The sequence below is a fragment of the Oncorhynchus gorbuscha genome, linkage group LG14 (genome assembly GCF_021184085.1).
Source record: "Oncorhynchus gorbuscha isolate QuinsamMale2020 ecotype Even-year linkage group LG14, OgorEven_v1.0, whole genome shotgun sequence".
NCBI lineage: Eukaryota > Metazoa > Chordata > Actinopteri > Salmoniformes > Salmonidae > Oncorhynchus > Oncorhynchus gorbuscha.
The window spans coordinates 41,767,519-41,784,741 of NC_060186.1; the positions used below are offsets into that span (position 1 = coordinate 41,767,519).

Genomic DNA, 17,223 nt, shown 5'->3' on the forward strand with positions numbered 1-17,223 from the left:
CATATAGCATTGGCCTTTCCAGTGTCAATCAATCAATAAAATTGATTTATAAAGCCATTTTTACATCAGCAGATGTCACAAAGTGCTTATACAGAAACTCAGCCTAACACCCAAAAGAGCAGGCAATGCAGTTGTAGAAGCACGGTGGCTAGGAAATACTCCCTAGAAAGGCAGGAGTCTCGGAAGAAACCAGAATCAGAGGGGTAGCCAGTCCTCTTTTGGCCATGCCTGGTGGAGATTATTTTTTTTTTTAAATTTTACTAGGCAAGTCAGTTAAGAACAAATTCTTATTTTCAATGACGGCCAAGGAACAGTGGGTTAACTGCCTGTTCAGGGGCAGAACAACAACCTTGCCAGCTTGGGGATTTGAACTTGCAACCTTTCGGTTACTAGTCCAACGCTCTAACAACTAGGCTACCCTGCCGCCCCTTAGTATACATGGCCAATACTTTTTATGTACCTTGAACAGAGGGCTTTATTATATTTCCTTGCTGTCTTTCCCTACAGCAGGTCGCTATTTGAGTGAAACCCACAACCACAATACCGCAGATGACCACTTATCCCAGTGAGCCCAATGGTTTGCTAGCTACCTTGAAAAAGGTCATGGTAGATCCATCCTCCACCACTCCGTACAGGATCTTGGTCTGTTTGGCCAGGTCATCGGCCGAGTCGATGGGTGACTCCATGCGCTCCACGGTGAGGAAGGCAGCCAGGTTGGCCGTGTAGGAGGAGATGATAATGAGTGTGAAGAACCACCAGATACCACCCACGACCCGGGTGGACAGGGCCTTAGGCATGAGCTCTGAGCCTGGGTACAGAAGGGAGGATAGGGGTGAAGGGAGTGGAGAGATATAATTCCAGAAGTTACATCAAGGGTGTATGGAGAAGCTGTCTACATAGGCAGCATCCACAAAGGACTTAGTGAGGGGTGATATTATGCTCTGTGGATCATCCGGAGTAGCCTGAGTGGGACTTGAATCCAGGCCACTGGGACTGTCCGCCGATTAGTAAGAAAGGTTGCTATGTGTTGTACTTAAGCCGCTCCATTATGTATTGGGAGTTGGACAGTAGGGGGTTGGTTTCACGGACCCAGATTCAACCTACTCCTGAAACTAAAAAGCATGTTGAATGGTGAATATCCATTGACAGAGCGTTTTACACATCCTTAAAATAGGATTTATCTGGGTGCAGGAAACTGGTCCTAAAGGTATACTCAATTAACTTACCGTCCGTCAACACAGATCAGTCACTTCTTTAAAGTTACACGTTTACATTTCAAAATAAACACTTTAGTGGAAACTGACAACCCGGTTGGGTCGGACTGTCATGTACCCAAGGTAACCTCACATCCTGACCCCATGTCCCACTACTCTATGGGCACTGATTTGTTGCGGGCAATGGGGAGAGGACTCTGGGTAGTGGCACCTGACACAAAGCTGTTCTTGTTGAATAAGTGCAGCATGGCTAGTTGGTAAGAGATAAGTTATACGTAAAGGATAGTTCACTGGTTCGTCATTCTCCTTTTCACACTATCATGTTCACCCAAACATGTTTTGATAGTTTCCTATCACTGGTTCCAGCAACTATGTTGGATGCGTAACCAGGCCGGCACAGACTCTGCTCAGTCATATGAAAAGAGTATCTGTTACACTGAGACCCTTACCAATTATTCTAATTTTGTTTTATACTGGTGGGAGGGTTGCAATGCAACCCCACTTAATCTATATACAGTTGGAGTTGGAGGTTTACATACACATTACCCAAATATTAATTATTGACATTTAATCCTAGTAAAAACCCGTTTTAGGTCAGTTAGGATCACAAATGTCAGAATAATAGTAGAGAATGATTCATTTCAGCTGTTATTTCTTCCATCACATTCCCAGTGGGTCAGAAGTTTACATATACTCAATTAGTATTTGGTAGCATTGAATTTATATTGTTTAAATTGGGTCAAACATTTTGGGTAGCCTTCCACAAACATCCCACAATAAGTTGGGTGAATTTTGGCCCATTCCTCCATGCACACCTGAAAGAGCTGGTGTAACTGAGTCAGGTTTAGAGGCCTCCTTGCTCGCACACGCTTTTTCAGTTCTCCCCACAAATGTTCTATAGGATTGAGGTCAGGGCTTTTGTGATGGCCACTCCAATACCTTGACTTTGTTGTCCTTAAGCCATTTTGCCACAACTTTGGAAGTATGCTTGAGGTCCTTGTCCATTTGGAAGACCCATTTGCAACCAAGCTTTAACTTCCTGACTAATGTCTTGAGATGTTGCTTCAATATATCCACATCATTTTCCTGCCTCATGTAGCCATCTATTTTGTGAATTGCACCAGTCCCTCCTGCAGCAAAGCACCCCCAAAACATGATGCTGCCACCCCCATGTTTCACGGTTGGGATGGTGTTCTTCAGTTTGCAAACCTCACCCTTTTTCCTCCAAAGATAACGATGGTCATTATGACACAAAAGATCTATTTTTTTTTCATCAGACCAGAGGACATTTCTCCAAAAAGTACGATCTTTGTCCCCATGTGCCATCGCAAACTTTATTATGGCGGTTTGGAGCAGTGGCTTCTTCCTGGCTGAGCGTCCTTTCAGGTTGTGTCGTTATAGGACTCGTTTTTATTGTGGATATAGATACTTATTTACTTTCCTGCAGCATCTTCACAAGGTCCTTTGCTGTTATTCTGGGATTGATTTATACTTTTCGCACCAAAGTACGTTCATCTCTCGAAGACAGAACGCATCTCCTTCCTGAGCAGTATGACGGCTGCGTGGTCCCATGGTGTTTATACTTGCATATTATTGTTTGTACAGATGAACCTGGTACCTTCAGGCATTTGGAAATTGCTCCCAAGGATGAACCAGACTTGTGGAGGTCTACAATTGTTATTCTGAGTTCTTGGCTGATTTATTTATATTTTCCCATGATGTCAAGCAAAGAGGCATTGAGAAGCTTCTAAAGCCATGAAATAATTCTGTAATTTTCCAAGCTGTTTAAAGGCACAGTCAACTAAGTGTATATGTAAACTTCTGACCCACTGGAATTGTGATACAGTGGATTATGTGTGAAATAATGTGTCTAAACAATTGTTGGAATGACGTGTCATGAACAAAGTAGATGTCCTAAGCGACTTGCCAAAACTATAGTTTGTTAACAAGACTTTGTGGAGTGGTTGAAAAACACGTTTTAATGACTCCAGCCTAAGTGTGTGTAAACTTCTGACTTTAACTGTATAGTAAATTAATTTCTCTGCAATTATCTTATAAGAATAGAGGAACCAATCTAAATGGAAAAAGCTGTTACAGTAGCTATTCAAAGTTACTACTCCATTAAGGACTCTAACTTTTATGTTCATTCAGTTGCTGTAACGCTAAAAGAGACCTTCACTGTAACAATAACTTAGCACAAAATATGCAAAATAATAATAATTTGAAATAATATACACTGAGCAATTATATAAACGCAACATGCCAAAAAATTTGACTGAGTTACAGTTCACATAAGGAAATGTGTCAATTGAAATAAATTCAATAGGCCCTAATCTATGCATTTTACATTAATGGGCATACCAATATGAATATGTTTGTCTAAGATACTTTTAAAAAAGGTACGGCCGTGGATCAGAAAACCAGTCAGTATCTGGTGTGAGCACCATTTGCCTTATGCAGCGTGACACATCTCCTTCCCATAGAGTTGATCAGCTGTTGATTGTGGCCTGTTGTCCCACTCCTCTTCAATGGCTGTGCGAAGTTGCTGGATATTGGCGGGAACTGGAACACGCTGTCATACACAGCGATCCAGGGCAACCCAAACATGCTCAATGGGTGACATGTCTGGTGAGTATGCAGGCCCGGAAATAACTGGGACATTTTCAGCTTCCAGAAATTGTGTACAGATCCTTGCGACATTATCATGCTGAAACATGAGGTGATGGTGACGGATGAATGGCACGACAATGAGCCTCAGGACCTCGTCACGATATCTCTGTGCATTCAAATTTCCATCGATAAAATGCAATTGTGTTCATTGTCCATAGTTTATGCCTGCCCATAACATAACCCCACCGCTACCATGGGACACTCTGTTCACAATGTTGACATCAGCACATCACTCGCTCACAAGTCCTCTGCCCGGTACAGTTGAAATCGGGAGTCATCCGTGAAGAGCGCACTTCTCCAGTGTGCCAGTGGCCATTGAAGGTAAGCATTTTCCCACTGAAGTCAGTTACAACGCTGAACTGCAGTCAAGACCCTGGTGAGGATGACAAGCACACAGATGAACTTCCCTGAGACGGTTTCTGACAGTTTGTGCAGAAATTCTTCAGTCTTGCACACCCACAGATTCATCAGATGTCATCTCTAGAAGACAGTACGTTCTTCTCTAGAAGACAGAACGCATCTCCTTCCTGAGTAGTATGATGGCTGCGTGGTCCCATGGTGTTTATACTTGCATACTATTGTTTGTAAAAGAGAAAGGTGGTACCTTCAGGCATTTGGAAATTGCTCATGAGGATGAACCAGACTTGTGGAGGTCTACAATTGTTTTTCTGAGGTCTTGGCTGATTTATTTCGATTTTCCCATGATGTCAAGCAAAGAGGCATTGAGTTTGAAGGTAGGCCTTGAAATTCATCCACAGGTACACCTACAATTGACTCAAATAATGTAAATTAGCCTATCTTGGGATAGGAGAAATGCTCACCAACAGGGATATAAACAAATTTGAGCACAAAATTTGAGAGAAATAAGCTTTGTGTGTATGGTAAATTTATGTGATATTTTATTTCCGCTCATGAAACATGGGACCAACACTTGACATGTTGCATTTATTTTTTGTTCAGTATATTTTCCTCTCCAGCTTCCTCTGTACATTAATTTCGACCAGAAAACGAGGTAGCAACATTATTCTTGTTCCCACTTTAACCCAACTACAACTTTAAGGTAAAATGGTGCCTTCATAAACCCTTTCTAAGCCCTATATAGATGCTTCATAACTTCTCCACCATGCAGCACACACCCAGAGGCCCCTGTGTTGCCCGGAGCCTGGCCTAAAACCTTGGACCCCAGAGAGAGTGGGACACAGAGATAGCCACAGCACCAGCAGGCTGAGGCAACTACCTTGCTGCATGAGAGCCCCGATGCCGAACCAGAAACTATTGAGCAACGTAAAATTGTTTTCCACCACGTCCGAGTCTGGGTTGCACGGATGGGGGTTGTACCACTCGTATGGGCTGAACCTGTGGTGGAGAGAGCAAACAAGACACTAAGATCAATCAAACAAAATAAGATTCATGGCCAGGATGGTCTAGTGGTTAGTGCCTACACATCTGTCGGTGTCGGCATGGGTTCAAATCCGGCCGACTGCTTTTGACACACACCCCATCTCCTTCGACAATCTGTCCAATAGAACACACACACAATACCTTTACATTAAAAAACGAACAACATTCGAGCTTCCCTAAACAAACAAAAACATGTGAAAATCGATTTATTGTAAGGCGACCAAAACAATAGAAGCTCCTATGATCCTCTACTATGCCCTCTGGGTCCCTCGCTCCTCTCGAGACAAAACACAAATCATTTCCCCCAACATATTGACGTATTCAAATGCTTTCAGTTTGTTGTGAGAGGCCCAATCGATGGAGTGGAATAACATTGTCACTGGAGAGAACGTCCCCATCCCTGGTCATCTTTGGAGCTCATTGAGATTTATCGACTGGAGGATCCTTTCTGATTCCCCCCTGGTGGTTTGAGACCCCATCACCCCTCCCAAATTCAGCCAATATGCCTTCTTCCATCCATAGACTTCCTTGTGCATGTCTAATCCTCCTCCCCCTCCATTGCCTAACTCACCCTCTCCCCTTTTCCTTCCCATCACTGCCTCCCTCCCTCTCTCCCTTCTTGCTTCTGTGCCCCCCGAGGGTGACTAGGGATATTCCTCATTTAATATCTTAAGTGAGAGTGGAGTCACATTAGCAGTGGGCAATTGGGTTAGCATTAAGCATCAGAACCTGATTGAGTTTGTGCTAGAGGAGTGGAGGGAAGAGCAGAGCACCCGGCTCATATTTGTATATTTTTTTGGGCAGATGCGAATAGGCTGACTGTCACACTCTGATCTGTTTCACCTGTCTGTGTGATTGTCTCCACCCCCCTCCAGGTGTCGCCCATCTTCCCCAATAACCCCTGTGTATTTATACCGGTGTTCTCTGTTTGTCTATTGCCAGTTTGTTTTGTTCGTCAAGCCCACCAGCGGTTTTTCCCTTGCTCCTGTCTTTGCTATAGTTCCTGTTTTCTTGTTTCCCAGTTTTGACCATTCCTGCCTGACTGCCCGCCCTGATCCTGAGCCTGCCTGCCGTCCTGTATCTTTGCACCACCTATCTGGATTACTGACCTCTGCCTGACCTGACCCTGCCTGCTGTCCTGTATATTTGCACCACCTATCTGGATTAGTGACCTCTGCCTGCCCTTGGCCTGTCCTTTTGCCCACCCCTGTTCGAATAATACACTTTTGCTATTTTGACACTGTCTGCACCTGGGTCTTACCTTAAACGTGATAGTGGCAATCGTCACCTACACAACATCAAACATACAGAGAGCTATAGACACCCATGGGGCTGGCGATTTGAAAAAAACATCAGGGCTTTGTTCCAATCTCCATACTACCTCTAGAATGAATGTACTCTAAGTGGTATGACAGTATAGACATTGGAACACAGCCAATGTCCTGCTCATTGTTTCAGAATAAATTCCTATTAGTAACTGATGTTTGACATTGATATATACTAGGCTATGCTGTTTGCTTCCATGAATAGGATCAGGGAAGTAACAGATGGTAAATGCATGTAAAAAATAGTTTATGCACCTTTTACACCAAGTTAGTGTTGTTTGGATTAATGTTGTTGAGCATTTACCAACCTTTGTGTTTACCACTACATCCCTGATTAGCATACATTGTAAACTGTAATCAGAATTACTTTGCCAAGTGTTTATGGTTCTCTGTATAAAAAAGTTTATTACACAAAGAGGATGTCACGTTCTTAGTTCCTTTGTTCTTGTCTTTGTTTTAGTATGGTCAGGGCGTGAGTTGGGGTGGGCAGTCTGTTTGTTTTTCTATGTTGGTTTTTGAGTTCGGCCTAGTATGGTTCTCAATCAGAGGCAGCTGTCAATTGTTGTCCCTGATTGAGAATCATACTTAGGTAGCCTGGGTTTCACTTTTGGTTTGTGGGTGTTTGTTTCCGTGTGAGTGTTTGGGCCACACGGTACTGTTTCAGTTTTGTATTTCACGTCATCGTTTATTGTTTTGATTCAGTGTTCAGTGCTTTCTTTTATTAAAATCATCATGAACACTTACCACGTAAGTCTCCGGATGACATCCGTTACAGAGGATGAATTGCGGGCTATTTATTTAAAAACCAGTTTGGTACGTGGAAGCATTCCAAATGGAACCATGTTCCCTAAATAGTGCACAACTTTTGACCAGAGCTATGTTCAAAAGTAGTGCACTATATTTGGGATGTGTATAATTTAGCCTTTTCTTTACTGCTGCTCCATATACACTCCACATGGGAATCATTTCTCTGGACTTCCTCGGCCCCATCGGGCCGCCTGATTGTCCGGAATGTCAATGAGCTCTGTCTACTTCTAAACGCCAGAGACCATGCGCCGCTCAATGTCCCCTGTAGTGCGGTGTGTAACATTGTGTGACAGTGTGAAACTGTGTGTGTGAAAGGAACCGATTGTGTGCGTGAGGTTTCTCTGTGAGGTTTCTCTAAACTACGTCTTAGTAATACGAGAGGTGAATCTTTCTTTTTTGCATCGACGTCGTCATCCCCGCAGTGACCGTATGAACATATTCCAACCAGAAACCGTGGATTACAGGCAACATCTGCATCGAGCTAAAGTCTAGAGCTGCCGCATTCAAGGAGCGGGAGACTAATCCGGACGCTAATAAGAAATCACGCTATGCCCTCAGATGAACCATCAAACAGGCAAAGAGTCAATACAGGATTAAGATTGAATCCTACTACACCGGCTCTGATGCTCGTCGGATGTGACAGGGCATGAAAACTATTACAGACTACATAGGGAAACCCAGTGACGCGAGTTGCCCAGTGACACGAGCCTGCCAGACAAGCTGACAGTTGTGAAGAGGGCACGACAAAACCTTTTCCCCCTCAGGAGACTAAAAAGATTTGGCATGGGTCCCCAGATCCTCAAAAGGTTATACAGCTGCACCATCGAGAGCATCCTGACCAGTTGCATCACCACCTGGTATGGCAACTGCTCAGCATCTGACCATAAGGCGCTACAGAGGGTAGTGCGTACGGCCCAGTACATCACTGGGACCAAGCTTCCTGCCATCCAGGACCTATATAATAGGCGATGTCTGAGGAAAGCCCATAAAATTGTCAAAGACTCCAGTCACCCAATCATAGACTGTTTTCTCTGCTACCGCATGGCAAGCGGTACCGGAGTGCCAAGTCTCGGATCAAAAGGCTCCTTAACAGCTTCTACCCCCAGGCCATAAGACTGCTGAACAATCAATCAAATGTCTACCGGACTTTTTACATTGACCTCCCCTCCATATGTTTTGTACACTGCTGCTACTCGCTGTTTATTATCTATGCATAGTCACTTCACCCCTAAATACATGTCCAAATTACCTCAACTAACCTGTACCCCCGCACACTGACTCGGTACCAGTACCGCTACCCCCTGTATAAAGCCTCGTTATCGTTATGTTACTGTGTTACTTTTTATTATTTTTTACTATAGTTTATTAGGTACATTTTTTTCGTAACTCTTCTTGAACTGCACTGTTGGTTAAGGGCTTATAAGTAAGCATTTCAAGGTAAGGTCTACACTTGCTGTATTCGGCACGTGACAAATAAAGGTGATTTGATTTGACACAAATACACACACACACATTCCGAGTTCCACACAGAATAACAAAATGATTCCTATGCCTCTTCTCCTCCTCTTCCCTTCTCTCATCATCCTCCTCTCCTATCCAGGGTCACAATAACCCAACAGGCATCAGCTGTTGGCCGGATTAAATTACTCAAGCCACCTTTATAGATCGGTTTCTTTACTTGTCTCAGGGCATCTGAGGAGAGGTGAGTAAGAGAGAGCGAAAGAGAGAGAGAGTGAGAGAGAGTGTGTGTGTGTGTGGTGGACATTGTGAGGCAGGCGCACGGTCGCCAGCGGTTACAAGGAGACAGTGTGTGTGTGTTGAAGAGAGAGCCCTGTGATATATACTTATCTAGGCTGTATGCTGGCAATTACATGTTTACATGTAATGACAGGGGCCTTATTGCGAATGTCACATGCATTGTCCAAGTTTTCTGTGATATACACTGCTCAAAAAAATAAAGGGAACACTTAAACAACACAATGTAACTCCAAGTCAATCACACTTCTGTGAAATCAAACTGTCCACTTAGGAAGCAACACTGATTGACAATACATTTCACATGCTGTTGTGCAAATGGAATAGACAACAGGTGGAAATTATATGCAATTAGCAAGACACACCCAATAAAGGAGTGGTTCTGCAGGTGGTGACCACAGACCACTTCTCAGTTCCTATGCTTCCTGGCTGATGTTTTGGTCACTTTTGAATGCTGGCGGTGCTTTCACTCTAGTGGTAGCATGAGACGGAGTCTACAACCCACACAAGTGGCTCAGGTAGTGAAACTCATCCAGGATGGCACATCAATGCGAGCTGTAGCAAGAAGGTTTGCTGTGTCTGTCAGCGTAGTGTCCAGAGCATGGAGGGGCTACTAGGAGACAGGCCAGTACATCAGGAGACGTGGAGGAGGCTGTAGGAGGGAAACAACCCAGCAGCAGGACCACTACCTCCGCCTTTGTGCAAGGAGGAGCAGGAGGAGCACTGCCGGAGCCCTGCAAAATGACCTCCAGCAGGCCACAAATGTGCATGTGCTTGCTCAAACAGACTCCATGAGGGTGGTATGAGGGCCCGACGTCCACAGGTGGGGGTTGTGCTTACAGCCCAACACCGTGCAGGAGGTTTGGCATTTGCCAGAGAACACCAAGATTGGCAAATTCGCCACTGGCACCCTGTGCTCTTCACAGATGAAAACAGGTTCACGCTGAGCACACATGACAGACGTGACAGTCTGGAGACACCGTGGAGAAAGTTCTGCTGCCTGCAACATCCTCCAGCATGACCGGTTTGGGGGTCAGTCATCTTGTGGGGTGGCATTTCTTTGGGGGCCACACAGCCCTACATGTGCTCGCCAGAGGTAGCCTGACTGCCATTAGGTACCGAGATGAGATCCTCAGACCCCTTGTGAGACCATATGCTGGTGCGGTTGGCCCTGAGTTCCTCCTAATGCAAGACAATGCTAGACCTCTTGTGGCTGGAGTGTGTCAGCAGTTCTTGCAAGAGGAAGGCATTGATGCTATGGACTGGCCCTCCCATTCCCCAGACCTGAATCTAATTGAGCACATCTGTGACATCATGTCTCGCTCCATCCACCAACGCCACGTTGTAACACAGACTGTCCAGGAGTTTGCGGACGCTTTAGTCCAGGTCTGGGAGGAGATCCCTCAGGAGACCATCCGCCACCTCATCAGGAGCATGCCCAGGCGTTGTAGCGAGGTCATACAGGCACGTGGAGGCCACACACACTACTGAGCCTCATTTTGACTTGTTTTAAGGACATTACATCAAAGTTGTATCAGCCTGTAGTGTGGTTTTCCACTTTAATTTTGAGTGTGACTCCAAATCCAGACCTCCATGGGTTGATCAATTTGATTTACATTGATAATTTGAGTGATTTTGTTGTCAGCACATTCAACTATGTAAAGATTTTTTTTTAATAAGAATATTTCATTAATTCAGATCTAGGATGTGTTATTTTAGTCTTCCCTTAATTTTTTTGAGCAGTGTATTTTGCGACTGTATACGTATGTGCTCTATGATTGAGAACACCCTCTGGGGTGGCAGCGTAGCCTAGTGGTTAGAGTGTTGGACTAGTAACCGGAAGGTTGTGAGTTCAAACCCCCGAGCTGACAAGGTACAAATCTGTCGTTCTGCCCCTGAACAGGCAGTTAACCCACTGTTCCCAGGCCGTCATTGAAAATAAGAATATTTTCTTAACTGACTTGCCTGGTTAAATAAAGGTAAAAAAATAAAATAAATAAAAAATAAAAAAATAAAGAGAGTAAAGAAATAACAAAATGTTGGAGGAAACAGTTTAGGAATATGAAAAGATATAATTCTGCCGATTATAGGAAAATAAGTTAGTTCCTTTTAGCCCTTCAAATGTGGGTGGAATGAGCTTTTAAACCCTTAGAGATCTGAAGTTTACCTGCTTTAGCACTGACATATCTCCATCTATGGCTACACCACCGACTCTATTTGTAGGGGGTTAAAGAAAACAATATCCTTCACATATAGGGACTCAACCAATCTGTCTGTAGGTCAATACTACAAGTATGATAGAGCAAGTTGACGCCTGGGCAGAAATCAGCACATCAGGCTTCGAGCTATTGCACATCAACACCCATATGGAGGAGAGAGAGGAATAGTTATCTGATATGTCACGCCTTGGTCATTGTATTTTGTGTTTTTGTTATATGTTTGGGTAGGCCAGGGTGTGACATGGGTTTATATGTTGTATTCGTTTGGGGTTTGTATTATTTGGGATCGCGGCTGATTAGGGTTGTGGTATAGGCTTGGCTGCCTGAGGCGATTCTCAATTAGAGTCAGGTGCTTATTGTTGTCTCTGATTGGGAACCGTATTTAGGTAGCCTGAGTTCGCTTTGTATTTTGTGGGTGTTAGTTCCTGTCTCTGTGTTGTAATCACCAGATAGGCTGTAATTAGTTTCACGTTCCGTTCTGTTGTTTTTGTATTTCAGTTATTTCATGTTCCGCTATTAAAGTCATGAGTAACCTACACGCTGCATTTCGGTCCGACTTTCTTCATTCAACAGACGAACGCCATTACATGATAAAGACTATAGTATGGGCAATATTGGTGTGATTTACTAGGTTCAAACCCAGGTTCCCTTAATTGCCATAGCACTGTTTAAGCCTGCTGATCTAAAGCCTCTAAGACCAAGTCATCATGTTTCAAGCAAGGTTATTCATCACTATAGTGTGGTTAAGGAAGTTTGTTATAATAAGTGAATCTGTTATAATAAGCACACTTTCATACACACAATGTTGATACACAAACCACACAAACCAAAACCATGTAAAGGCTACATTGAACATATAGAGAAACTTACCCAACATACCTTTGATAAAGATGACAATAAAATAAGTGCATGTTCTGAACCAACTTAGGTGACAGTTGTTGCCTTCCTTTCAGATGATCATAAGGCCAGTAACATTTGGAAGACGTATATTAACCACAAAACTCTTGGGGTCTAACCAAAGATCAATCAACAGCTGTCACCCCATAGTTCTGGGGTTAATGAACACTTTTCTACACTAGCAAAGGCTCCAGGGGAATTCTCCCAAAAAGCGGGCAACATTGGGCATGGGATGTCATAATGGCATCATATTGTTGTTGTAAACTGGTTTTATGGATGCAGAAACGTCAGATTACAACCATCTAAAGATGTATTTTTTTGCAACCAGAAAAATAAGTCTTACTCTATTTATAATAGCTGTATAAACACACTGTACTCAGCTCCTAACACTGAACAAACCAATTTATAACCAAAGGCCGGGCAAGGTCATAGGTTACTTATATAGTGCTTTAGCTCTACCTCACTTGATTGTTTCATATTTCCCTCAGTCTGGGGTTAAGCCAGGGCATGTCCACAGTACTTTACATAAGATAGCTTTACATGAGCTTAAGGGCATATGTACTGCCTCAGTCAGCCGGACTTAATTCACACACTGTCAAGGCTTTCCTGTGGGGCATAGAGTTTGTTTCACAGGTAGAATAACTTCACACTCTGAGCTTGTACTAGTATCGTAAGACAGAGAGAAAAGACACTGTCTGGGTTGTGAAAGCGAGCGGTGAGGGATGCATGTTACCTGGCTATGACAAACAGCACACAACTGACACCCAAGTAAGCCAGCAGAATATACATCCAGATATCGGGTGAGAGGGGGTTGAGGAAGGAGAAGACACCCGGGTTTGTTCCGTTGGGCTTGCGGTAGAGGATACTTATCCCCAGGGTCATGAAGGGCTTGGAGAAGTCGATGACCTTCTCCCTCACATAGGTAATGGCCAAAGGAGCCACCACTAGGTCTGCTTTCTGTGGACAGAGATCAGGGAAGGAATTGGAGTCCACCAATCAGAAGCTGTGGTATCACATCAAAACCAAAAAAATTAGGACATTGGGAGGTGGGTGTAGTCCACCAATTAGGGGATATGGTATCAAATTAGAACAAATACAATTTGGACATAGATTGTGGGGTGGAGATAGTTGACCAATCAGGGGCTGTGGTATCACATTAGAAACCGGGGCTTACAAGAAACTATCAGATATAGGATCTCCTCTCTGTCAACACTTTGACCAGTCACTGAGAATGTGTGGAAGATCCTAGAAGGACAAGGGAAAAATCAGTGAAGTCATTTAAACTAGGTTGTTATTGTAAATAAGTTTAGGTCCTGGATGCTGATTGTCTGAAAGCCGTGGTACATCAGACAATATACCACGGGTATGTCGCAAAAATACTTGTTTACTGTTCTGTTTATGTTGGTAACCAGTTCGTAATAGCAATAAGGGAGTTTGTGGTATATGGCTAATATACTGTGCCACAGCTAAGGGGTGTCTCCAGGCACTTCACTTCACGTCGTGCCTAAGAACAGCCCTTAGCCGTGGTATATTGGCCATATACCTCACCCCCTCTGGCCTTATTGCTTCAATTTAAAACTTGTTCTCAATGACTTACCTTGCTAAATAAATATGCAATTGGAGAAATGTGCAAGACTTGGTGGGAACTGGGAAGTCAAAGGACTAAAAAGCATCCTTATTATAATTGGTGCACTGTAGACCCAAACAGACCCTATAAAGTCAAAACCTCTGGACCTATTCAAAGCCCATTCTCCATTGTATCCATTATCTTCCAAACCGTATCCATTATCTGCCAAACCGTATCCTCATCACCACAGCAACACACCAATAACCACCACAGGAACCATGAGACTCCTCCACTCCACTACTCACGTGGTCCATGAGCTCCCTGACCATGCCATTCCACTGGCCCGTGCTCTCCTCCAGCGCCCCATACTTGCCGTCCTCCACCAGGCGCACCTAATAATAATAATAACAGTGATATTAATTAAGTAACAAGAAAAATAATATATGCCATTCAGTAGACACTTGTAGTAGTATGTGCATTCATTTTCATATTGTTCCCCATGGAGATCAAACCCACAACCCTGGCACTGCAAGCCCCATGCTCTACAAACTGAGCCACATGGAAAGCCACTCACCTCATAGTGAAAGCCCAGGATCCCCGAGAGCTCGCGGAGCAGGTCGATGCAATAGCCCTCAAAGCGGTCATTACCGTACAGCGGCTTGTCGGACTTCTTGAACATCACATAGGGCTCCACCTGTTAAGGAAAGATGGGGGTGGGAGGGATGGGGAGAAGGTAGAGTGAAAGAGGGAGGAGGAAGAAAAGAGGGAGAGGGTGGAAAGGGGGAGAGAGGCAGAGACGGATAGAAAGGAGGAAGAGGCAAAGGGAGGGGTTATGAGTAGAGAGAGGGGGATGAGAAAAGACCAAGGACAGTGATAGAAGGAGAAGAAGAAAGGAGGGAGAGGCAAATGAAGGGGGTAAAGACAAATAAAGGCGGTAGGAGGCGAGAGAGAGGTTGAGATAGGGATGAGAAAAGACAAAAAGGACAAGAAAGAGAATTATGTCAAAAGAGAGCAGAGAAAAACAATACATCATACTCCAGCTATGGGGCAGCAGGTAGCCTAGCAGGTAGCCTAGCAGGTAGCCTAGCAGTTAGCCTAGCAGTTAGCCTATCAGTTAGCCTAGCAGTTAAAGTGGAACTGACAGCATTTTAGAAACCTGAAATTATATTAAAATCTGTATTCAGACCCCTTCCATTTTTTCCACATTTTGTTACATTTCAGCCTTATTCAAAAGGATTGTGTCAAGGTACAGATATGGGGAGGGCACCATGTCTGCAGCATTGAAGGACCCCAAGAGCACAGTGGCCTCCATCATTCTTAAATGGAAGTTTGAAACCACCAAGATTCTTCCTAGAGCTGAGCAATCAGGGAGAAGGGCCTTGGTTAGGGAGATGACCAATAACCCGATGGTCACTCTGACAAAGCTCCAGAATTCCTCTGTGGAGATGGGAGAACCTTCCAAAAGGACAACCCTCTCTGCAGCACTTCACCAATGAGGCAATGATTGTAGAGTTGCCAGACGGAAGCCACCCCCCAGTAAAAGGCACCGGACAGCTTGGAGTTTGCCAAAAGGCACCTAAAGGACTCTCAGACCATGAGAATCAAGATTCTCTGGTCTGATGAAACCAAGATTGAACTCTTTGGCCTGAATGCAAAGCGTAATGTCTGGAGGAAACCTGGCACCATCCTAACGGCGAAGCATGGTGGTGGCAGCATCATGCTGTAGGGATGTTTTTCAGCGGCAGAGACTGGGCGACTAGCCAGGTTGAGGGAAAGATGAAGGGAGCAAAGTACAGAGAGATCCTTGTTTTTTCTTTTTTTTTCTCCCTTTATCTCCCCAATCTCGTGGTATCCAATTGTTTTTAGTAGCTACTATCTTGTCTCATCGCTACAACTCCCATACGGGCTCGGGAGACATGAAGGTTTGTAAGTCCGATACACAACCCAACCAAGCTGCACTGCTTCTTAACACAGCGCGATCCAACCCGGAAGCCAGCCGCACCAATGTGTCAGAGGAAACACTGTGTACTTGGCAACCTTGGTTAGCGCGCACTGCGCCCGGCCTGCCACAGGAGTCGCTGGTGCGCGATGAGACAAGGATTTCCCTACCTGTCACACCCTCCCTAACCCAGACAACGCTAGGCCAAACTCCCAGTCACGGCCGGTTATGAGAGAGCCTAGGCGCAAACCCAGAGTCTCTGGTGGCACAGCTGGCGCTGCAGTACAGCACCCTTAACCACTGCGCCACCCGGGAGGCCTACAGAAATGAAAACCTGAGAACCTGCTCCAGAGTGCTCAGGATCTCAGACTGGGGCGAAGGTTCACCTTCCAACAGGACAATGACCCTAAGCACACAGCGAAGACAACGCACGCGTTGCTTCGTGCCAAATCTCTGGCTTGAACCCGAACAAACATTTCTGGAGAGACCTGAAAATAGCTGTGCAGCGAAGCTCCCCATCCAGAATTTGACTTTTTTTGTTTACATTGTCTGAGAAGCAAGCACTTGGATATTTTCACGTTTTCAGAAAATGTTTGGGGATGATGAAATTAAAGCATTGGTGAAGATTCTATAGCAATATAGAGTGGGAAAGCGGTTGTGCGTTTGGACAATTTATAGACACTGCAGTAAATAAAACCTAATAAAAACATATCAGTCTTGTCCAGGACTGGACTCAGACTGGTGAGCCATAGCTAATCAGAGCTTCCGTATGCATGCATTACGTTTGGGGGAGAGGAGGTAACATCAAGATCCTACTACTACAAAGGGTGGCTTACTGGATATCCTCTCTAAAAACATTGACCCCTAGTGGTCTGACTATTGACTTGGATCTCAGGCCCTTCTTATGACCACATTTTCCTATATGAACAAGTCTTATGAATGATTTTTTTACATCTCAGAGTACACCTGATATGTTCCCCCTGTTGATGCTCATTATATATTCAAGTTGAACCAAAAGTTTACATGTAACAAAAATGAAATACAAAATTATGTGAAATTGAGTGAAACAATAATATGTTGAGTCTAATATGATGTACAATACTCCATTATGTTTCTATATGATAACAATACCGTAATATATTTAATATGCCATATACTATTTTTTTACAGTTTCACAAATTAATTTTAATGAACTAAATCATTATGACACACCCCTCACTACTGTTATTGGTTCCACTAATTGCACAGTGTGTCTACATAACCCGGTTCAAGTATTCATGACATTACCCTGAAGAAGACACAGTGATGACGAAATGTTGGTAAATACCCAGTAAATTGCTGAGAGATTATACATGGAGTGTGCAACTTTTTGATTTTGATAGTTTAGTTTATTCACCGTTAGTAAGTAAGTAATATTTGTGGTCCTTCT

General features: G+C 44.0%; 1 protein-coding gene across 2 annotated transcripts in view; it reads right to left on the reverse strand.

The window, feature by feature from the left end:
• The window catches only part of LOC123994947 (glutamate receptor ionotropic, kainate 2-like), a 200,702-nt gene that overhangs the window by 28,214 nt on the left and 155,265 nt on the right, over positions 1–17,223 (reverse strand). For both annotated transcript variants that reach the window (XR_006831754.1, XM_046298081.1), the window contains exons 10-14: positions 14,430–14,549; positions 14,161–14,247; positions 13,022–13,245; positions 5,122–5,240; positions 591–808 (exon numbers count right to left, since the gene is read on the reverse strand). Coding sequence is in view for 1 of the 2 variants with exons in the window: in XM_046298081.1 (XP_046154037.1) it covers positions 591–808; positions 5,122–5,240; positions 13,022–13,245; positions 14,161–14,247; positions 14,430–14,549 (768 nt within the window). In the remaining variant the exon portion in view is untranslated. The remainder of the gene's footprint in view (positions 1–590; positions 809–5,121; positions 5,241–13,021; positions 13,246–14,160; positions 14,248–14,429; positions 14,550–17,223) is intronic.